This window comes from Rhagoletis pomonella, unplaced genomic scaffold, assembly GCF_013731165.1.
Source record: "Rhagoletis pomonella isolate Grant_MI unplaced genomic scaffold, Rhpom_1.0 Rhpom_scaffold_00001, whole genome shotgun sequence".
Lineage (NCBI taxonomy): Eukaryota > Metazoa > Arthropoda > Insecta > Diptera > Tephritidae > Rhagoletis > Rhagoletis pomonella.
In genome coordinates this window covers 14230156-14254973 of record NW_023458555.1, presented here as the reverse complement: position 1 = coordinate 14254973, position 24818 = coordinate 14230156, and the positions used below count along the sequence as shown (strand labels likewise).

General features: G+C 38.4%; 1 protein-coding gene across 2 annotated transcripts; it reads left to right on the top strand.

Moving 5' to 3' along the window:
* Nucleotides 1-5186: 5186 nt before the first annotated feature.
* LOC118739574 (serine-rich adhesin for platelets) lies at nt 5187-24348 on the top strand. 2 transcript variants are annotated; one of them, XR_004993035.1, is made up of 9 exons: nt 5187-7838; nt 7933-8069; nt 21135-21223; nt 21292-21525; nt 21601-21871; nt 21957-22406; nt 22469-22627; nt 23981-24180; nt 24256-24348. XR_004993035.1 is itself a non-coding variant. In XM_036470974.1 (8 exons), exons 1-8 carry the CDS (start codon nt 5771-5773, stop codon nt 24044-24046), a joined length of 3474 nt encoding a protein of 1157 aa, XP_036326867.1. In that variant the 5' UTR covers nt 5187-5770; the 3' UTR covers nt 24047-24348. The 2 variants fall into 2 exon arrangements, 1 of the variants encoding a protein (XP_036326867.1); XM_036470974.1 differs by having other exon boundaries at nt 23981-24348.
* Nucleotides 24349-24818: the final 470 nt, after the last annotated feature.

The following is a 24818-nucleotide window of genomic DNA, read 5'->3' as shown; positions in this document are numbered from 1 at the left end:
AAATTCTCCATAAATACATCACTTTCCCACTGATAGTTTCTGACAAATTAATTAATCGTTCCAGTTTTTTTTTATTTTTTAATTAAAAAATGAAAAAAAAATCAAACTAACAGAAGAAAAATTTATAAAATAACAGGTTCTGTGCCAATTTTTTGCATTTGTGCTTAAGCCTGCACTTTTATTTAATTTTTATTTTATTTATTAATAAATTTGAAAAAAATTTAGACGTTTGTGATTTTGCAGAAATGTCTCGAGTTATTATAAAGAGTCCCTAAAAAATACTTTAACGAGCCTAAAGAATCTGAAAAATCTAAAAAATATCGGAGCCCTGAAAAAAACTTTCAAAATTTGGAAAGTAAAGTGGAGGACAAAATAGCGTGCGACCGATCAGCATCGGCTAGTATCGGCACAAAATTGAGCGTCGGCATCGGCATCGTCCTTTTTTTTGCCGATTCTTTGGAATTTTTTTTCATATGTCCAGGTGAAGCGACAGACAACAGCCAACACCAAAAAAGATTTGCAGACAGCTCGGAAAAAATTATTTTGTTTTTTTTTTTTGGTTGAAGGTTTTTCACGTTTTTTCCACACAAAAGTATGTTAGAAAAATATATTTAATATGTGTGGCAGCAAAAAAAAATTATAAAAATTAATGGGATTTTATAGCAGCTTGCAGCTTGCCATTTATTATACCAGAATTAAATGGTATACAAAACTGCATACCAAAATTTTGATTAAAAAGTTTGAAATTTTGGTGAAAATAAGCAGATTTTTTCTAATTTTTGTACAAAGTTTGAAATGTGAATTTATATGGTGTTTGTTGTATACCAGCTAGACTTTTATAAAAAAAAAAATAATAAACATTAAATAAACAAAAGACAAATGCCCAAAGCCAAAACCGCTCAAAATATCGCAATTCTTTTATTTTGTGGACCACTATACGTATATACAAGCATACCTAGCATATAAGTTCTTATGCATTGAGTGCAAACGCGTGTATTTTAGTACAAAACGAAATGAAATTTTAAGTTCCTAAATATTTCGTGCTTAGCACCATATAAAAAAGTGTTTTATGTAATGTACATAAATGTGATATATGTATGTGCATTTATTTTTACACATACATATGTACATATATGTACTCGATTCGAATCGAATTAAATAAAATTACCGTTTTTTTCTCCCACATACACTTTAAATTGAAAAAGCGAGCTCCTTATCAAATGCCGTAATTTCATTGAGATCATCTCAAAAAGATTTTCGATTCGAATTTGATTCCATCACGGATGCCGTAATTCGGGTCCTGTATTAATTAAAAAATGAGCTCAAAGAGTTACATATCTTTAAAGTTTTTTGATTAAAAGTAGATTTAAAATGCTTGAAGTTTGATGCCATTTGTTTGGCAGTCCTTCACAAAAAGCCTATTGTAAACGAAAAATATTTAAATAAACAGCTGATAGAGATGCAATTTCACTGGCTGCTGGCTGTCACGCAAACGAGATTTTCCAGCACGTGAAGACGGCCGGTTAAATTGCTTTCGTGAAATTGGCTGTATAAGATTATTGTAAACATTGTGAGCTTGAGTGAAGAAGCTTCAGTAGACACTGATTTATCGAAGTTTACAATTTTTTTGTGAGACTCTAAGCAATGTTCGCACCTAGTTTGGTGGCAGTTAGTGAAGCCGCTACTGAGATACAGCATTTCATCATAAGTGGGCGGGGTTACGCCAATTTTCCAAAACTTTCACAACAATATTGTTTTTTAAGAAAATTCTACGTCACATACTAGTTCATGCATTTTTCGAAAACACCATTATATGGGAAGTGGGCGTGGTTATGGTCCGATTTCGGCTATTTTCGGTCGGTATTGGGTAAAGGGAAGCCTATAAGTACGCTCTGGTATAAAAACGAACTTTAAGATCGCCTTACAATACAGACAGTGAATGCGATAACATTTTAAAATCTAACAAAATGCTAGGCTGTATTCAATTGTTCGGTGGAAAGGCTCTATAAGAAATCACTTATTACGAAAAATGTGGGGGGAAGGTTTGGGAACTAAGGGAACCGACCTGACGATAGGCAGCTTATGCAGGATCACATTAAGCGCAGCGGAAGGACACAACTTAATTGCTCTTGTAGCACCTGCACCAGCTGCTCTTTGTTTATTGCTTAATTTATTGTTTATCTAGTGCTGGACACGCACCGTAGCCTCTTATTGAATAGAGTGTAGTATAGTAGTTCTCCAAACGAAACACCTGCTATGTAAGATAAAGTATGCATTTTCCTAATCGCCATTTATGTTTCTCAAAATAAAAGCAGAGCAACAACGTATGCCAATGAACATGACAAAAGCCAAAAGATTGAACAAAGAAAACTCATTTAAAAGCCATTATTTTACTACATCGAAGAGGCAAATGAGTGTGGCCGAACCCCTTTTCCTAACAAAAAAAAACAAAAAAAGAAAACTCGTCATTGATAGATGCGCTAAGAAGACGCAAGTGTGATTGAATGCATTGCATGAGAAAAAAAAAACAAACAGAAAATTGACACAAAATATGTATTATAACTTGCAGGCAGGGTTGCCACTGACGACAAAAAAATACTTACCATCCACTTGAAAAAAATCTACCAAAGCTGGAAAGTAGCTGCCAATATATTTTTTTTAATAAAAACTATAGTTTTGTAATTTTTTTAGTTATTTTAATAAGAATTAAAATTGTTTCTTAGGAACGTGTTATTCAACTAGTTATACGGCATTTGAGATCATATTAACGGCATATTCGGAGTTTCCTTTAAACAAAAGCGAAAGTGATGAAACTAAAGGAAACAACGAACCTTCATCATTTGAAAAAACTTGAACTGGAGTTAGTGATTTTTTTTTGAATAGTTACAATGTTTTGCAAGTAAAAATTGTTTTTTTTTTTTTGTATAAAAACATTGTTTGGGCTTTACCCAAATCCATAAAAATCAAGGATTCCAGCTACATACAACATTTAGAGAATTAAAAAAAAAATTGTCTGAATTTCGAACTTTTTACTACGAATTTTTAGAACAATTAATGTACGGAATTTTATTTGATCATAAACAACAATGTGCAACTAAAAATACCCGTTTTTTTTTTTGGCCGCCAGTCTTTTGCGGTTTTTATCATTTAACAATTGCCATTGATAAAAAAATGGCGTTGATTTAATTTTTTTTTGTGAACAACCCTAGTGCGCAATTGCATAAAACTATAATAATAAGCATTAAATATTTAGGCAATTAAAAGCTTCTCCCCTTTCCAGTAAAATGAGGTTTGAATGGAGGACGATATGTTCGCCTTATATCGATATACATTTATACTATGAATATAAAAATCATTCGAAAATCAATGCAATAAAATAGACTACACTTTTGGAAAAAAATTTGTAATATAAAGATAACTACAAAAAATAAAGCACGAACGAAAAGTTGAACAAAAATTTACCAAAATGAGAAAAAAATTTACCTTTTAACCAACCCAAATTTTTTCTACCAATTTTGGTAACAATTAACCAAAGTGGCAACCCTGCTTGCAAGTAAGTCAAAAGGCGGATAAACAAAGAAAATTATCCCGGAGAGGGGGAAATGCATGCACTTTGCCAGACAACCCAAGATACAATTTTTACTGCTTGCTTGCTTTCTTGCTACATATACACAATTGTGCTGAGATATGGGGAGAGCAAAGAGTGCGCGTATTGAAAAAGTAGCGTGCCAGACAGAACAGAGTGTACGAGAGGTGATCTATGGATCTTGAACGAATAGAGAAATGCTAATTTTTGAAATAAATTTTCAGCAATTTTATATTTTCGTTTGAGTACTCGTTTTGACCGATTTTTCCGGCAAGAGATGAGACTTGGAAACGCCGAGCGCTACGCTCGTTGAGAGTTGTTAGAGAAGCAAACACGAGCAGTGAGATTTCAATATAGTGCATGCAAAAAAAGTGTTTGAAGGAAAAAAAATTAGACATATGTCGGGTGCTCTACAGACTTTCGGTAATATTGAGAGCTGGAGCATATTCCTAAATAACTAACTCAAGGAAAAAAATTTTTTTTTGGGTCTGAAAATGTATGCAGATCATGAGCGATCATTGAAAATCCATGATTTATTTAATGAATATTCAAATACAAAACAAAATTAGGGTTTAAATTTCGTTTGTTTCATTTCCGCTTCTACAAATGCGATCACCATTAGCATCTGATTCATAACAAGATCAGCGTTCTAATATCTTTCTCAGCCCATCAGCCAGCCAGTCAGTCAGCAAGCATACTCCCACACTCAGCTATAATTTGTGCCTGCGATTTGGAAAATTGTCGACACACTCAGGCGGACACTCACTGTTTGTTGTTACAGCCAGCCGCCGCCCGATCGTCATACTAGTACAACCCCGAACGTTGCTTCAGCGCGGAGAATCTATTCAGTTCGTGCGTTCGCGGAGCGTGTGCGAGTACTCGGAAAAATATTTGCGGAAAGAAAATTGAAAAATTTTCACGGAAGAGTGTAGCTTCAAATAGGTTAACAAAGTAAAGCCATAAAATTATTAGCAGCGGTTGAATATACATATTTAGCGCGTGTTTCCCATTTGGGATACTGAAAAAAAAATAAAAAAAAAAATGTGTTGGAAAACTGGTCAAACACACAAAGGTGTTGACTAGAACGGAAGTGGGCGAGTAAATTGCTGTGTATGCTTTAAGTGAAATACAATAATTTATTGTAAAAAAATGTGTATTTATTAAAGCGATCGCAGTGCGTAAAATAGCAGCAAAAATCAATTGAAGCTAAGTTAATTTAAGCGATTCGCATAGATTACGAATACTGCGTACACATGCGAGCTAAAGTGGAATTAGTACAAAAACGTCTACAAAATAGGCAAATCAGTGTTTAAAAATAGATGCGCCATCGTTCGCAATACAGAGCATCACACCGCACACAACACACAGCGCACAGACCATCGCAACACAGCAGGCAAAGCAGAGCGCATTCATAGCACACTCAGCACCGAGGCAAGCGGCTAGAGGATCGAAACACACAAAAACAGAGGAAGATTTCTAGAAGGAAAGAAGAAAAAAAGACTTAAAAGAAGAAGCAGCACTAGCTACCAGCAGAGTAGCGCCGACGTAAAGCGTTTGGGAAAAAATTTAGAGCGTCTGTGACGCCGCGTTGTGCTCGCTTTCTCTTCGTCATTTCGACAGAGCCAACAGCAAAGCCGCTAGCTAGCGCTGACGCACTACGCTTAGCCTTTGTGGCTGTCTACTACACAACGAGGTGGCTGTAATTTTTGCATCTTCACCAAAGCCAGAAACGTTGCTACCGTCGTCGTTGCTGTCTTCGTGATCGTCGTGGCCGTCGTTGTCGTCACTACGTCGACGGGAAAATATGAAGCAGGCGCCGCGCGGCCAAAGGGAAAACACAAACGAGCAACAACATAGCGGCAGCAATCCCTGTGCTCTGTGCTGTACTGTGGGAATCGTGGTCTCGATACCGTAAAATTTCGCAACGTTTCGCTATTTATTCCGCAATCAAGTATTTGTGAGTTTTTCCGTGTTGCGCGACGTGTGGCCTACACTGTGAGTTTAGAGTGTGTGTAGCGTGTATGAAGGTGGGACGTATTTAAGTTTGTAATTACTTTCTGGCTAAAATTTAATGGCAAAAGAGTAGAGAATAAAGTGGCGAAAAAAATAAATACTGAAAAGCGCACGATAGGGGCGGCATTTTATTGCCAATTTTCAGCCGCAGTCTACACGTAGCGGGCAAATATGCAAGCAGCGCCCCCGAACGCCGCCACCAAACCTTCAACCGCCTCCATTACGACCACTAATAAATCGAAAATAACAACACACCAGTTGAGAAACAAAACTTTTGTTGCAACCCCGCTATATCAGCCAACCCTGCAACAGCAGCAGCACCACCACCACCAACAACAAGCCATAGTTGGTGGTTCCAGCAAATCTAACGTCGTGCTTGACGACCCCACACGTGAGATCGAGGAGATCTCCAAAAAGATTTCCGAGCACGCGGACGCGCTATATCATACGTGGAAGAGTCGTGGATTAGCACCCACCGAATTGCTTGGTTTCTATACGCATGCGGCAGCTGCAGCGGCAGCGACCGACAACGTAAGTGACACAGGCGATCTATTTGCGGTTGCTGACGAACAAACAGCAGAGGGACTGCAGAAGTTGGTAAACACATTTGTGCTACGGGATAAGGAACAACGCGCCGGCAAAGCGGGTACCGGCGGCAGCACTGGCACGGGCAGACTGGGAAGTGGAGTAGTGGGCGCAGGCGTTATTGGTGTTGGAGGAGTTGGCAGCATTGTGGGAGCGGGCAGCACCGGCAGCGGTTTACTTGTGAATACGCTCGAGCCTAATATAGACGGTGGCAATATGGTTGGAAAATTAAAACAGTCGTCAACGTCAACAACGTCGACAACAAGCAAAAGAAGTCCTACCGCACAGAAGTCGCCCACGACAGCCACGTCGTCGGCGATATTAATGAAAGCAGTTGATACGCCAGGCGTCGATGTTGTCGATACGCTAAAAAAAAAGACGACAAAATCCAATGGTAAAGCGAGTGGCGCAACGTCTTCCAGTGCAGGGGCAACGCCGTCTTCCAAGTCTTCGCTCGCTCACAAGCATGAAAAACAACCACAACACTCAATCATTAGCGCTGGCAGTTCAACGACGTCTAAGTCGCGAGTTTCGAGTTCGAGCGCTGCCACAAATGCCACAACAGCAAACACAACCACCACCACTATTGGACGCAGCAAACCACATGTTTCCAATTCCCCGCCGTTGGATATAAATTTAACGGTTGACTTGAATCTCGATCTGTCGGACTTATCAGAGCTGCAGACGCAAAACCTGCGCAAAATTAAGGAGCTGCTGCAGGAAAATGTACCGACAACGCCGACAGCTGCAAGCAAGGGAGCAGCGGCGAATAGCAGCAGCAAACAGTCGAAAACCGCCAACTCACCTAATAGTGCCGCAGCATCCGGCGCGGATGTCGTGGCAAATAATGCGAATCACTATCAACGCCGTGCCGAGTTGACGGCCAAGAGCGCGAAAATTGGCGGCAAGAGTGAGGTGGTGATGGTAGGGGCTGCCGCTGACAACAGCGGCGGAGCAAGTGTCAATAAAGCGGCTATCACAAGTGGTGGCAGTGGCGGCGCGGTCGGCGGCATTGACAATGGCGCCATTGCTGTTGTTGCAAGTAGTAACGTTGACAAAAATAGTAGCGCCGGTAGTGCGGGGTCCACTGCGCAAGTAACGAGCACCAAACGGAGCGCAGCAACCGCAAAATTGAGCAATTCGAAATCAGCGCCGCCTGATAATCAATCGAATCAAAGTGCCATCAGTGTCAGTGACTATAAGCAATCGGGCAAAGAAAGCGGCGGCAGCGGTGGCGAAAAAAGTGCACCCACATCGACGATAAAGAATTCGGGTGGCACGCGGACAGCAACTGTCAGTGGCAGCAGTGGAAGCAAAGCAATTAAAGCGCCTACCCTTAAGGACGATAAGAACGACAGTAACAACAACAACAACAACAATAAAATTAGCAACACCAACAATCATACAAATCACATTCGAAGTGGCAGCAAGTCAGGCTCAAAAAAAGATAACAAAACGGCTAACAGCAACGGAGCAGGAGCAGCAACCGCAGGCGCGGGCGGAGGAGCAGCAGGCACTACAGCTATTGGTGGCGCCACGGGTGCGAACGGTATGGAAGCCATGCCTGCAACAGCAAGCGGAGCAACAACAACAACAACACCTTCGAAGTTTACCAAAACCGGGCGTCCGTTGACCAATGGGCAGGATAAATATGGTAAAGCAACAAAGAAAATAAAAAGCCTTTGAAAAAATTGTGAATTGAGAATTTGGTTTTAACAAACAATTATATTTCTTTGCTCAACCCCTAGTCGGTCGACCGATTTTGACGCGTGGCTCAGTTGCAGAGCGCGTGCTTATGTTCGAGAAGTGTCCGGATGTACGCAACTCATTTTTGAATATAAAACGTCCAGATCCAGCGGATGCGCCACCAAAAAGTCTGCTCAAGGTGAGTTCACCGCCACAAAGGCTGCAGTGCAAAGTTGCAGTTATCTATATTGTGTGTGCGTACGTGTGTTAGAGTATGTGTGCGTGTGTATATGTGAGTGTATGGAGGGGCGGGCACACCTGTCGCTCTCAGGTAGTAGGAAAATAGTGCAAATTAACTCGTCATAAATTCTAAAAAGATGTAAAATTTTTTCCTTTAACGTTACACTGCAAAACGGTTATCTAATAGAGCGATGAAAAACAAAAACAATAGCAACAACGCAAAGCACTTATGTGATGAAACAATGAGCGGAGCGGCGCGGAGGCGCGCGGTATGTTGTGAGGTGGCGTGCGAATTGCATGAAATTACCAATGAATCAGAAAGCTGAAAGTACACTGTGAGAAAAAGAAATTAAACGAATTGATTTCTAGGAATTTTTGCTCAGCTTAGGATCACCGCCAAACTGGCGCGGCTATGCAGAGTGACGTCGAGCACAACTTTTAACTTAGTTGAAATAGGTAAAGGCCTCTATGCTCTGTTCGAGACCTAAGAGAAGGCGACTCGTGGCCGTGCGGCTTCTTAAAGATGGTATCTTTTGAGATACCAATTTCAATCACCGAAGTACATTGATATCAAAGGCTAAGCGTAGACCGTAAGTGTTGTATTTTCCAGCTTAGAAAAAGGGTGTAAAAGTCGTTGGTCTGGCGGTAATCAAGGGCAACATAGAGTCTGCGCATATTTGGGTACACGTCACAAGTTTGTCAGTTATAACTTTGAAGTAATGAAAGACTTTGTACAATAGCATCCATGGGCTAAGTACTTTGAGCCGAGCCTTCTATCGACGAATGAAAATAATCCTCTACAAATCGCTCTTTCCGGTTCTATATGGCACAGAAAATTGACGACTATTATTGTTATTGTTATTAGGACTTACCAGTGCTTCGACCTGGCTATGCTAACTCTTGTGTTTGGAGAGTTATCACGTTCTAGATTCTGTATGGAGAGGATATTCGATCTTCAAGATGTGTTAGTCTAAGATTACTTATTCGTGCCACTTTCTCCGTCAGCCCACAAAAACCTGCAGTTCGTGTATGGGGTTTCGTGTAGAATGGTATGTACCTAATAACCATTGCCTGTTTGGCTGCGCATTTTGCAAGAAGATCGGTCCTTTCGTTGGACCAAAGCTCTCATTACGCGCTCCTAGTTTCCCAGTCCACATTTGTAAGTGTCTACCTGCCTTGATACCTTTTAACACGATTCCAAGCCTGTTATTGCTGTCTGACTGTCAGACATGCTGTTTAGAGTGGGAACATTTGTTCTGCTACGATTTATGTTGCAAAAGTTTTCGCCTGAAATATGGTCGAGTTTGTGCCTACCGAAACACAGGTCCAAATATGCCGGCTCCCGTGTTTTAATCATCAATTTTATATACATACATAAATGTACGAATCTTGGCATACTTTGCTGATCTTTTGAATTTCGCTTTACAAGCGTTTTTTCCGGAATTACATATAACCTTGTGGAGCTTAAGAAAGAATAAATTCGGAAGCACTGCGTCTGTGAAGTTAACAACTAGGTCTTTTATGAATGATTTTAAGATACTCAAATGGCCCTTGCGATGGTCAGTAAATTTCGGAATGTTCCCCAAGGTTTACTAACTACCAAAAAGGGAAGACTTTGAGAGAATAATTTTACTCAGATCTATGGGCCTGAAGGCGAGGACGACGGATAAAGGGTACCGATGATAAAGATGGAATGATGGGCTCTATAATAGATAGACATAATTAAATACATAAAAATAAAATATCACTTGTACATACATATGCAGATATCTCGTCAATAAATCGCACTTTTATAATTTATAAGTACATATGTGCATACACACTTAATTTTCCGCTCAATGTACTGATTGCGACCGATCTGCTATTTATTTAGGCGCACATCAAACGCGTTGCGAAGATTTTTTTTAAGGTTACCGCTACAACGTTGCATTGCAGTTTTTTGCCAACTTGAAAGTGGGGAAAAAGAAATGAAAAAAAAAATTAAGTGAGAAATACATATAAGAAAAGTGAAGAAGAAAACAAAAGATTAGCGCGATCTATGTAATAGAAAATAATTAGTTTGTATTTGCATTTTATGTGAGCCGCTTTAGTTGATTTTCTTTGTTGAATACTACGTACATTTTTTGGCTGCTGCAGTTTTACTTTTCTGTACTTAATGTTTTTTTAATTAATTGTTGAATGAATTGCAAGAGATCCATGATTGGGAGATGGAAAGAATGAAATGCTGACGTAGTAGCAAGAAACTTTTAATTAAGATTTCTGCAATCATTAGTCCACCACTGCTTAAAATATATTTAATATCCAAGGTATCATATTTTTGTAATTGTAGCAACAATAGGAAATGAATTGTGACATTTGTGTTCTGCTTTATCGTTTGATTGTATTCAGTTTTTATATCATTACGAGGCCCCAAAGAGCTCAGCCATGACTACGTATTAACGAAGTAGAGTAGCCGCCGTAATTGCCACACGAAAATTCATTCAAAAGCATCGCCATAATGAAATCGATTCGAGCCTGATTCCCCATACATTTTTCGTGTTATTCGCATGCTCCTTTTTTTTCTTCATCATTATTTCTTTTACGATGCATACTTTTACAAATATTACTAAATACCTTTTCATTACCGACAATCTTATTTATCAGCAGCCGAGAAGAGAGGTATAATCGAAATTAAATGCCGTTCTCGTAGTTTTGTTCCCAAGAAGCTTAAAAGAAGCTTAGAAGCTAAAATCGAAATGAAAACAAAATCTTCGGGAATGTTTTCACAAGAACAAAAGTGAGAAAAAAACTGCCGAGAATGTTATCAACCGGAATTATGTAATGGCAAAACCCTGGGGAAAATTCCAAAGAAAACGAAATACCAACAATACTTTCGGGGACGTTTCTAAGGGAACAGAATCGAAACAGAAGTCTCCATAACATTCTGGCAAAGAACAACACAGGAGCAGAAGTCTTAGTAACTTTCTCTGGTAGAGCAATTTGCGAACTAAAGTCTCAGGAACTATCTGAAGAACGCGATAACAACATTTTTCTCATAGCGTTCCATTAGTTTGAAATATTTGAATATGAAAATTTTATTAAAAAAGCACTAAAAGATAATTATGCAAATAAAGTCAACGAAAGACTTAAGACACCAACTGGTCTTGCACAGAAAATGAAAAATTGTTCCATAAATGGATAGTTCACTCTAATGATAAACGATCTGAACGTTCTCCACACTTTTGTTCTTAATTGGTCTTTTTGAAAACCATCTCGACACTTTCGTTCTCATTTTGTTCTTCTTAAGAACTTTCTCGAAAGTTTCGATCTCATTCGGTTCTTCATGCCAACGTTCCCGAAAGTTTTGTTTCCATTTTGTTCTTTACGGAAAGGTTCCCGAACTCATGCAGATCTAAACCAAAACTGGAACGTGTTCTCAGTTCCTGTTATTTATACAAAAATGTGTTATTTCATCTACTTGTAACAACATTACGCATTCAGTTCTTGGGGTGCCAGTGAGAAAATTCCAAAAAGTTGATTTTGCTGTGTAGTTTTCGACCACCCTAATAATAATATGACTAAATTGCCACAGAAGAACATGACTTGCAAAAGACTGTGTGGACGCCGCTAGTCTATTCGCATAGGCCCGAGAATCCTTTTTATCTGGAAATTTTTACATGGTGTCTAATTCTTTATATATACTTATTGTAAGGTTCGTCGCATCGTACATAGCTAAAGTTCGATATGCGAGGCTCATATGGTGAATTAATCGCCATCTTGAAAATCTACTCTGGCTGCAATTTGAGAGTGACAGCTAAAACTATGCAAAAACCTTGGCTGTAAACAAACCCCAAAAGGGCTCTGCTCCCCATCATCAAAATTTTTTTATTCGGATCCAAAATCCGCAGATACTCTGACTCCTGAGATAAACTGACAAAATGCTCGTAATTGATCGTTTTATGTTATAGAAAAAGATCGGAAGTACATAGGCACTTTACATACAAGCGATTAAGTATGGAGCTGTATAAAAATAAAAGAACGAGATTTTTCACAACGTCTCAGGGAAAGAACGGAGGTCTAATACAATGAAAATCGTGGATGCAGTCAACGAACTTAGTAGGTCAGTCATACCCATGCTTAATTTAAGAGTGATACAATACGGAGTAAACGGTTCGACAAACAATGCAGGAAGTCTTGTTTCTCAATAGCAAAAGCTTGGATATTATAGCGAAAAGCGACAAGAAAGTTAACTATGGCTCAACAACTTAGTCTCGAAATTATTTAACTAAACAAATATTTTTAATGATATGATATAACGAAAAGATAACATCATTTTACATGAATGGCTAATCAAGTTGCGAATATATACTGGGAATAGCCAAACTGAAAAAATCGCATTTCAAAGCAAACAATCAATCAACTAAATTCAATAAATTAAACGAACAGTTATTTAGAAACAACCTGTCAATCGGATTATTTCTTGTTTTTAAGAAAGCACTATTCATTGACACGATCGTTCGTATAAATACATACAGTGAACCAGAAAAGTCCTGGTACAAAGAATTTTTTTTTAATGTTAGCAAAGTTTTTTGTTTTAATTTCTTTTTGCTATTTTTTTATATTTACATACATATGTAGTTCATACTACAACAAAAAAAAAACAATAAGATTTCTAAACTTTTTGAAAAACTCAGGAAAATTCAATGAGTTTGCATACAGCTTCTAAAAAAAAGCGTGAGTATCAGTACTCACGAAATTTGATATGCAAGCATCTGTGTCGGCTTGCCAAAGCATTAGGCGATTTAGTTACATTCATAAATAAGTCAAGCTAGGAATTAAATATTAAATATGATTGAATCTGAAAAAGTCGTGAAATTTTCCCGAAGGGATCTCACATAAGTCTTGAAACGACCCCGAAATGGTCAGTTAGAAGTTCAAAAATCATCCCAAGCTAGATCAGAAATGTTCCTGGAACTAGTCCGGAATTTGTCCTGAAATAGTCCTGAAATACCCAAAAATGATCCTGAAAGTCTTGAACCCGGTCCCGACATGGTCCTGAACTAGTCCTGAGATGAGCCTGAACGAGCCCCAAAAGAGTCCTGAACTATTCTCATATGGCACAAAATAGTCGTGAAACGGTCCTGATCACGTCCCGAAACGGTCGAAAATGTCGTTAACTTCTCTCGAAAGGATCTCACGCAAGTCTTGAAACGGTCTTGAAATGGGTCAAACAAGTTTCAACATCATTCCAAGCTAGTTCAGAAAAATTCCTGAAACTGGTCCCGAATTGGTCCTGAAATAGTCCGGAACTATCCCAAAATGATTCTGAAAAAGTCCTGAATCCGTCGCGACATAGTCCTGAACTGTCTTGAGATGAGCCCGAATTAGGCCCAAAATAGTACTGAAATAGACCTAAACTAGACTCAAATTGTACTAAATGGTCCTGAAATAGTCCTAAACAGGTATTGAAACGGTCAAATAAGGCTTGAACTTGTCCTGAAATGATCTCGAAAAGGTTTTGAAACGGTCCCGAAATGGTTCAAATGGTTCTTTATTAGTCCCAAGTAGTTCCAAAAAGGTCCTAAAATAGTCCTAAACTAATCTCGAAATGGTCCTGAAATATTCCTGAGCTAGGCACGAAGAACTAGTCTCAAATAGACGTTAACTAGACCCAAACACACGCAAGAAGCAAACGAATTTCTGCTAGGTTACACAAAAGCCACTTACCAATTTTCTGCTGTTAAGAAACTTAATTTTTTTTTGCAAATTTATTGAATTTTACAACAATATTTTTATAAAAAATTTGCGAAAAGAAATTGAAATACAAAACTCTACGTATGTATGTACATTGGAACGAAGACTTTTGTACTTCACTGTACGTATTCAATAGGGGCGTACATATGGGCATTTGTATTGGCTTAAGGAAGATTTTTCGTTATTTGTGATTTATTGCACATTCCTTTAGTTACATATCTACATAGTATGTACATTGGTATGTACATATGTACGTGCAGTACATATTTTTGTAATATCTTTATATAAATCAACATTAATTTAGACAATAGCCCGTCAATTTAACGTACACTCACACACCCACGCAGCTTGCCACCTTAGGGGCCATGTGCGCTTTTCTACGAGAATGTGTGTGTATTAAATACCGACAAACATACAAAGAACTTTCGAAATATCTGTGCATCATGCAATTCGCCAACGAAAAGTAAAATTGTTAAATGGAAAAATCAGAAAATCGAAAAATCACTCATTCGAAAATGTTCTTATCTTTTAGTAAGAGTAAAGAGTATTTTTGGCTATTGTTTTCCTTACACTTATGCACGAACATATGTATGCATGTAGCAGAAGCTTTATTTATTTTACTACTACTTGCCTGTTCGGTTGTGTTGTAGATTTTATTTATTTTTGTTGTGACGTTTCGTCTTTTTTTAATTTTAACTAAGAAACATTCGCTAAAATATTTATTGAGTATCTATTTGTTTGTTTGCCTGGCATAAATGAGAAGGTGAGAACACTAAAGTAATTATGAAAAAAAAAATGCGAAAACCGTTATAAGCAAATATCTAAATATAAACATTTTCATATTTGTTAGCCATAAAAAGGTGTGACTATATACATAAGTTTCCCTTTTTACCGCTGCGCCAAGTTCATTAAACTTGAAACTTTTATGGGTTTGAAGAAAAGCGAATTTTCGCAAAAATATTAAAATGTTTTATGCGTTGTACGAGTATGTGTGTGTACGCGTAAGAAAGATCGTTGGACCTGATAATGCATTCGTTTGATGTCGCCGTCGGTCGGCTCGCCGGCAATTTATGTAGCATGCAACTATGCTGAGCATAATTTTATGGCAAGCAGCGTCATAATTTTTAGCTTTTGCTGTATTGGCTTAAAACTGCATACACGTGTCCATATGCACTTATACACTGGCGGTTAAAAGTGAATGAATGGTGTTTTGTTTTTAATGTTTACAATGTTTTCCAAGCTAAATTTTTTTTGTTATTTTTTATAGAAATATGGTTCATGCTTTAACAAAAACCATATACATAAATAAAACTTTTAAACTTTATACAGAATTCAGAAAAATTAAACAACTTTTTATCAAAATTTCGAGCCTTTTAATCAGAATTTTTATAAAATTTGTGTGTATGCCTTTAAAAGGCTTATGCAATTTTTGGTAAAATAAGTTTAAATTTTTTTTTTATTTTTTGCCAACAAAAAATTGAAAGGAACGTCCAGCTACTTCAAATTTGCACATTAGTATACTAAAATAATATACAAATTTTTTAAACATAGCCAAAACTTTCCAAAAGTCTCTTCCCCATTTACATTTCCGCTACCGTACATTTAGACACACACATATGTATGTATGTAAATAAACCATGCATTTATGTTTCCTATTTGCATTAATGTGCGCCGTAAAATATTTCTGCTTCTTTGCAGAAACAAGCAGACACTCTTTTGTTGACTCAAACAAGTGGCAAAATGTGTAAATAATTTAGAAATCTATTTATTGCTGCACGTGCCTTTGTTTAGATTAATTTCATACTTTCGATCGTGTATAGATGTGTATTCATGAGTAAGTCTGCACGAACTTATGGAGCACATATTTACTTACTTAATTATGCACATGTGTACATACATAAAAACCGCTTTGAGTACTTTCAGCTCTTGAGCATTTATGTCCATTCTTACGACAGACATTACCAAGCCAACGCAGCCGCAGGCTAAATATATCTATGTTGATGTAAAGCTCTTTCAGCTCATTCGTTTCATCGCCTGCGGTATTGACCGTAGCCAACGCGAAAAGCCTTAACGTCCACCCAATTAAATCTGAGTTATCGCTGTTTACAAATATAAATAAGATATCTAAGTTCATACTTCCATTCGTAGGTGAAAAAGTCAATCCCCCTACCAACCAATGCAAAGTATCTGGGAGTCATGCTAGACACTAAATTAAATTGGAAACTTAACATTCAAAAACGTAAAGAGAGGGCTTACATCGCTTACTTTATTTTACTTGCAAAAGGATGTTCAGTAGAAACTGGAGATAAAAACCCGAAACTTGTGATGTGGATGTACACCGCTAACATTAGGCCGATCCTTACCTACGACGTGGTGGCCAACTTTAGACATTTGGGCATATAGTTATAAGTAGCTCAATCTTAAACAGAGGTCCGATAGCAAAAAAAATGCGGACTACATGGTATCAAGCCAAGAGAGAAGATACGAAGTTGATGATAAGGAAGCAATTTCTAAGTCAACGTCCGAGATGGATGCGGTGTTGCTACAGGCGTCTATTCCAATGATCTTGGTGTCAAGCCATACCTGCGGCTGTCAAACCATGCCATAATATTTCAGGATGAAGTCCTGGGCAATACTAAATAATAGTGCTACCGGTGACCGGACCTTCAATATCTATTGAAATCAAATCTATGTTATGTATGTAGTTAAAGAATGTTACATGGACCTAAGCTCGTTAACTCGGTCAATGGCCATCTCTCTTGTCTGTGCGCACGGCCATAGGAACAGAGCACGCATAGAGAGAGCAAACGAATCCACCAAGACGAGAGCTTGTTTGGATGAATCTGTAGCGGTGATAGTGGGATACCCCCTCAGACAAATACAAACAGAAATTCAGTGGCACTTTCTGAAACTAGCAAGGAGGAGGTGGTCAGAGATCCAGCCACTAGCCCAACATGCTTATAGAATAGGGCTTCCGTACAACGAGACAGTATCCTATTTCCTGTGCGAATGCCCAGGTCTGACTTTTTAACACATACAATTTCGGTAAATACACATATAATGAAGCACTTAGCGGATCTATTACAGATATTAGTCCCATCAATCGCAATTAATGGATGGTGGTGATGTCAGCCCTATTCTATTCGAGGCACATCAATCAGCCACTTCCAGATATTCCATCTGCATAGCTGCAACTCATAGTCCTTCAAACATTTGCCGTGTTCCAATGCAGGCACGCTCTTACAGCCGCACCCCTTGATGGGCATTTGCCGTGGGCCTCGTTTAGTTAATAGATAATATTAACCCTCGGTTGGGTTAAAATAAACTGGCTACCTGTCGACTCCTTCCGCGCACCTAGAATATATCCCTTTTTTTCCAAGTTAATAAATCCGCCTGGCATTCTTCTAGTCCTACCAAAGCAGGACAGCGACAGATTTAATATCCGATGCTTTCAATTTCTTCTAGGTGGCAATAGCTGCATAAAAAGTAGTTTAACGACAGATCGAGGGCGTGGTTGGAATATCGATAGGCTCCTTTCCACGCGACTTCGTCTGTATTCTGTATCATTGAAAATAAATTTTTACTGGCAAAATAAATATGTGACACTATTAAGGTTAAGAACCAATATTAAGAGTAAGACTAAACCAATGACAAATCCAAAGACAAATACCATCACGTATGTGAAAACGATGACGAACACAAGATGAATACGAATACGGATACAAAACCGACGATGGAAACGAAAACGAAACCGAATATGAACACGAAGACAAATACAAAGACGAAAACCCATACGAATATGGCGACGAAGATGTAAGACGTATCTTACGAAAAAAGAATATGAAAAGGAAGACCTACAGGATAAAAGGACGATTAAGAAGCTGAAGACGAATATAAATATGAACAGGAACGAAAACGCACACGAATACGAATAAGACGACGAAGAAGTACGAGAAAACGAATAAGAACACGAATGCAAAAGAGAGCAATTACTTTTTTGATTAGCATTACCTATATCATTACCATTCATTAACTTTATCATTAATACTACCATTACCATTACTACTAACATTATCTTTATAATTACCATTACCATTACCATTACCATTACAACTACCTTTACCAATATGTCCCATTGCCATTACCACCTTTAGCTTTATCTTTATATCTATCTTAAGCATTTACATGACAAAAAATATCCTGAAATTAAGTTTTATTCTGCAAGCAAAAAATAATTCTCAGAAAATGTTAATGGTACTCGTCTATACATATATACGACATTCGTATAAATTTTGCAATTTCATTTTGGAGGGTTTAAAACTGCACAGTTTGCCCACTTTGCGAGGGTTTTGCGATTTTGTATAAGTACCCTTAATAATAATTTTCTGAGTAATAAATAAACCTCGAGAAATAACTATTAAACTTAATATTTTTAAATAAAATTAAAAACTATGAATCACTGCCGCTGAAGGTAGTCCGAGTAAACATGGAATATTTTGGTTTATTCCTTATGCACGCATCATTTGAGTTGAAATTTAAAAAAATAATCATTATTTGCCGTTCCTGGAAAACATCTCCAGTATTTCAATTCCACCATCAACACCACAGTCCATATCCGAAATGTTTGAGTATCGAGAAATGTGCGCGATCATCTGTCTACACGGACCCAATACAATATCTCCTCACCCAAGTGAAGAAAAAAGCAGCAAAAAATACACTCAATGCGAGAAGTAATTGCATAAAATCTCCCACGATTCAACGGTAGGTGTTACTGGAGAACATAACCAAACAAATCGATAAAGAAAACAAACAACTAAATTTTAGAGAATAATTCACAAGAATTGGGAGGCTAAATCAAGTGGAAAATTTACGTTTTGATTTCACCCGTACTTAATTGCTAATTCTGTTCACGTGTGCATTAAATTATTATTAGTTTTTTTTTTTAATTTTTATGTGCCCAATTTTTCAACAAAACACTGATGAATGTAGAGGATGTACCGCAAATAAATACATATGTAAATATAACAGTAGTACGCAAATTACTGTAACTTAATTAGCTGTAAACTTTTCAGTTATATGCAATTAAATTGTTTAGCACTCAGTGAGTTCTACAGAGAATGAACCATTATGAACTGCGAAATTTAAAATTTCAAAGCATTAATTTCATCCACTGTCCGGTTTTGAGCCCCGGAAAAAACTATATCCACATAGTTCATGGATTTTTATTGATGTTCTAACTGTATAAAGCTTAGGTTAAGCAAGCTGGCTAGCCACTAACTGGCTCCGCATAGAGCATTAAGGACCATACCGTTACCAGATAACTTCGACAGCTAATCACTGGGTACTGGGGTTGAAGTAAATCTCAGTCCTCTTAGCAAACTGGCCGTGGCGGCGGCTTCCAAATTATGTAGTAAGCCGACTCCCAGAAGACTCAGCCGGAGTCTGCTAAGGGCAGCATGCTAGCAGAGGATATAATCCACGGTCTCCCCTTTCGTTCTGCATCTCCTACAGAGCTTATCATTGGCCAGAGCCAGTTTAAAGGCCAGTTTAGAGCACCCGCCAGTAGCCTAACGTCTGCACACAATCCTAGATACCTGGCAACCTTGCGTTTTGGCCCACACCATCTGCGCCTTCCGGATGATGGACAGGTCGAGCTTGCGTTTGATCGCCTGAGCGTATTCTGCGACAAGGCTGTCGGCCTTCTCTTTGCCCGCTACGTCGTTGTACAGCCGAACCCAGTACAGATGTACATCAGTATCAGTATGCAGTAAATCTAGAGCTACCCTGCCCTTCTACACACGTCCAGCAGAAGTGTTGTGCGATCCTCGCACGAGTCAGCACTCCCCATGCCCTGACGCCAGCCTCCGACATCTTTTGTGGCTTCGAATTTCGTCCCAAAGTGCAGATCTGGGATCATGTTGTCAACGATCCGAGTAAAGTTGACGCAATACTACTGTCCTAGGGACCTGCACATAAACCACCCAGTAACGTACAGTCTGTCGGCAGCTTTTCACGTTAAGTTCTTGGCCGACAGGTCCGCCGGCAAGAGCTGAAATAAGCTGTAAAATGCTGCCGTTGGTGTAATCCTAAGTTCCCTGTCCATCAATGATGACCTATTTGTGTACACTTTCTATTTCCTTAAGAAATGTTTCCTTCTCATTGCTGTTCTCCCAATGGAACAGTATCGGCCTGACTGTGGCCGTGAAGATCCAATGAGAAAGAGAAGTCGATAAGATCTACGTGCAGTCTTTCATCTTTTTGCATGCCTGAAATGCCATTGAGGCCTTCTTCGCCCTTTCCACGACATTGAGGCCCCACAATAGCTTACTATCGAATATTATTTCGAGGTGCTTCGAGCTTTATTTGAGCTGTAGGGTCACACCATCCGGCTTGGTTTAAACCAGTTCCGAACCCTGTACTTCATGGTGAAGATTACCAGACCTGTTTTTTCCGTGTTGATGCTAAGCCCCACTTCTGTTGCTCAAAGAAGTACCTCCCGTAGTGCATGGCTCATAAGTGTTTAGGTCTGGAATAACTTAACTAGGAAGCAAAACTTGGACTTGGCATCGAATATGCTGTTTCTTATTCTTCTATCTAAGATTTGAGATCGACGGAGTGAATATAGACATCTTCGGTGACTCTTTACTGCGCTAGGGAACGATTGGTAAAAAATGGAACCAAGCTTATTTCGTGGCTGTAAGAAAGCATCTGTCTGGTGCTAGCAAAGGCTGCGAAAGCCAGAAAATTGGAGCATGTGCAACGGGTCATCCTTATTGGGATTATGGGATGCTTAGCACCTCTCCCATATGGCGCCCGTCGATACCGTAGCTAAGGCCTCTGCTGAAGGGTTTCAGACTGAGAATTTGGACACTGTACCGTGGCTACCGTAGGGAAGTGTTTGGTGGTGCGTAACATCAAGATGCATACGGCAATGTGGAAGATCGACCGATCGATCTCAACATGTTTTCAATATATTTTCAATTGAGATAAGCCGTTTTTGAACTTAAATAGTTCTGAGCTGGAACGTCCTTCAACCAAATTCTGAATTGATTGGACGTTTTCGAACCGGCTGCCAAGATAGGTTGATCTTTCACTCAACCGTCGAAATTGATTTATTTTTAATTTTATAATTTTAATATTCGTCCATTGAAAAAGGTGAGCTCAAATACGTACATATGTATGTAGCTGTGTGGATGTCTCTTGGCCTCTCTTCTTCCTTGTTCAATTCCGTTTTGAAAAATTATTTCAAGCTAATTAAATAATTATTAATATGTACTATGTATTTCCTCAGGTCAAATTACATGCAACGCCACCCCCACCGCCCGAACAAAACTCTGTACAACGCGAGATTCGGACCACCAAAACAGGTTATATACCCCGGTAAGTGGACAGAATCTGCATAGCTTTCTGATTTTCCTCACTGAATTCCTCGTTTCTTCTACTCGTAGCTTCTATTTTCCGCATGGCAAACCACAACCGCAAATCGCAGCGGAACGTACACTGCGTGGTATTTTGTCCGCCTTCGATTCGTTCCCGAATAATCAGGTGACCAAAGATGAGTTGCCGCGCATTTTAAAAATCTGTGGCCTTCCCTTCTACTGGCGCATGCCGGTAATGATCTTTTGTCAGCAGGGTAACTCGGGATTGGTGGAGCGACAAAGATTCGTGGAATTCTGGAAACAGTAACTAATAACCAACCACTCAAGTATCTACACGTACATACTGTCTGATCGACTACCTCTCGTATCTTTACTTAGAATGAACGTCTATTGCCATGATGCCGCCTCGCGTTTTGTCTACATTTTATCACGCGGTCAACGTTTTCGCCAATACATACTGCCCGAGGATTTGGCGCCGCTGGTACAGGATGTTGTCGATACGCATCCGGGCTTGGCGTTTCTCAAAGAGGCTACCGAGTTTCATTCCAGATATGTGCATACGGTCATTGCGAGAATATTCTACTCGGTAAATAGGTGCTGGTCCGGCAGGATAACTATATCTGAGCTGAAGAAATCCGATTTGTTGGAGGTAATTATATACATACATAAATTTATATGCATATATGTACATATATAGAGGCACATGTTTTTCTAATTATCGCTTTCGTTTTTAGGTCCTAACGCTGCTCGAAGAGGAGGACGATATCAATCAAATTATGGCCTTCTTTAGCTACGAACACTTCTATGTTATCTATTGCAAATTCTGGGAACTAGATAAAGATCACGATCTATTAATTAGTCAAGATGATTTGGCACGCCACAGCGATCATGCTTTGTCCACACGCATTGTAGAGCGAATATTTTCGGGTTGTGTGACGCGTAGCGATAACAAGAAAAATCCAGAAGACGAGCCAAAAATGTCCTATACCGATTTTGTGTGGTTTCTGCTTTCCGAGGAAGATAAGCGTACACCCACCGCAATTGAGTATTGGTTCCGATGCATGGATGTCGATGGTGATGGTATGTTGTCCATGTACGAATTGGAGTACTTCTATGAGGAACAACAACAACGCATGGAATCGATTGGTATTGAAACGTTGCCATTTGAGGACTGTTTGTGTCAGGTAAGCGCGCTGGGCTGATTTGTGGTGCGTGTCTACGAGATTCTAATATTAATATTATTCAGATGCTGGACATGATTAAACCTGCACGTCGTGATTGCATTACACTGGGCGATTTAAAGCGTTGCAGAATGACGCATGTCTTCTTCGACACATTCTTCAATTTGGAGAAATATTTGGACCATGAGCAACGTGATCCATTTGCCTCGCAACGGGACGAATATGTAAGTACACAAGCTGTGATTAAGCTTCGACGTATTTTTTTTTAATAATTAAATACGAGTAGTACTTACATATTTCTTAAACGAACATGAAATAGCGATAGACACTCTACAAAAAATCGTGGAAGTTTTGGTAAAAAAAAAACTTTTCTGTATCATGTCCAATTGCGCCACTCCGCGTCACAGACACTTAGTATAGATCTTGCTGAGATGGTTGTAAGTATCGGGTGTCGGCATTCACTAAGCGAAAGCTGACAAGTTATGGCTTGCCTTTCGATGAATTCAGTTTAGAGTCTGTCTACAGTCCATCTGGTTCAAGGAATGGCGTTCCTATGGCCATATCTGGGTCCTTCAGATCCATAAGATGGCTTTTGACGTGCCTGGGAAGGACCTTTATTTCAAATAAGCGCCTGCGATGGCGTTGTAACAATAACTGCTTGCTCAGCAATATATTATGCTTTTCAACTGAAAGAATTAGGGCCTCCCCGAGTAACTACATTGCAAAATGTTATCCCTTAGGATAATAGTGTAAGGTTGCCACTTATTTTCGTTTCTGCACAATTTATCTAAAACATCGCAAAATGGATATCAAATGAAAGATATTGTTGAGAACATTGGTCAGAAAATGTTTTCCCTCAGGGTAACCACGCCTCTGGGTAATACAATTTTTTATGTTGTTAATTTTAATCACCATTTTTTTTTATGTATACACAGTACGTATACGCTCAAGATATGTATGTACCATTTATTCCAGCGTTTTTCGGAATAGGGTTGCCACCTAAATTTTAGAGTAAGAAATTTACTTAATAGATAACGAAATCCAAATTTTTTACGTTTTATTTCCAAAATATTTTTTTAAAGATATCCAAATCTTGAAAACTTTAAAAAGTATATGCACCCCGGGCAAAGTCGGTCAACCTGGTACTAGTTCTATTAGCCCTGCACTTACATTTCCATGACTTACTCTGTTTTTGAGCATTGTTGGAAAGTTCCCTTAACGGCAATGAAGAATAGCTAACGGATATTCCCAATATCGCGAGTAATTTTTTAAAATATAGGCCGCTTTTTTGAGAGTGCTTTTGATCGATCGGTCTTACATTTACTATTTGAAATAGATTTTGGAACCCGAAATGTTAGCAAAAAATCTTAATAAAGAACAACTATCATTCAAAATAGGTGAAATCATTAAATTTTCAAAGTTCCGGGTTACTAAAAGCAGGGAAGAAAACATAGACTATAGAAAAAATAGAATTCACTAAATCAGGGGAAATTTAGCAATTTCCAAAAAAAAAACAAAATCGTTCATTGCTATTGTAGTTAATCGTACTAAGACTTTTACGTATTTTTCTTTCACAGTCTTCTGATTGGGATCGTTTTGCGGCGCAAGAGTACGAACTGCTCATCTCTGAAGAGAACGATTAAATGCATACAGATAAGGTCCGAAGATACATATCTTTCAACAATGAAAATATTAAGCGCAAACTTTTTATACAACAAAACTAAAAAAAAAAAACAAAATGTTCAACAAGGAAGCGGCGAATGCAGCGATTTTTCTAGTACACATAAAAAAAATTTAAAAAATATTTACACATATTTTTAATATGCATAATTATTTATATACAACTTATTAGTGAGTGCCAGTAAAATTATTAGAAACAACCAAAGCGATAAGGCCGAATGAAACCTATATCAACACACACTAACAAACGGAAACACATACCAAAATACAGCGCGCAATCAACGTTGCGACGGAGCGGTGAAAATCTATGAACTACTCGAATAGCCATATATGAAGAACGCTTAGCGATTGAAAATCTAGTCAAATACTCATTATTTACACATTTCGCAAACACAACAGTCAGTCAATAGAAGAGAGCAGACAGCTCAAAATGAAGTAAATTAAATTGTTAACGCAGTCGAATTAACATGTAAGCGCCAAAATTGGTGGTAACAACAATGTGCAATAAAATATGATGCCTGAACAAATGCATTGGCACATAGGTACATATATATATACATACATACATCAACAAACATCCAAAGAAAATATTATATTTAATTAGTCCCATAACGTTTTTGTTGTTGACTTAATTAACTTTTTTATTTACATTTGAATTGGTTTAATTTTTATGCATTGATTTTGATTTATTTCAATTATTTATTATAATATATATACGTATTATATAAAATACAT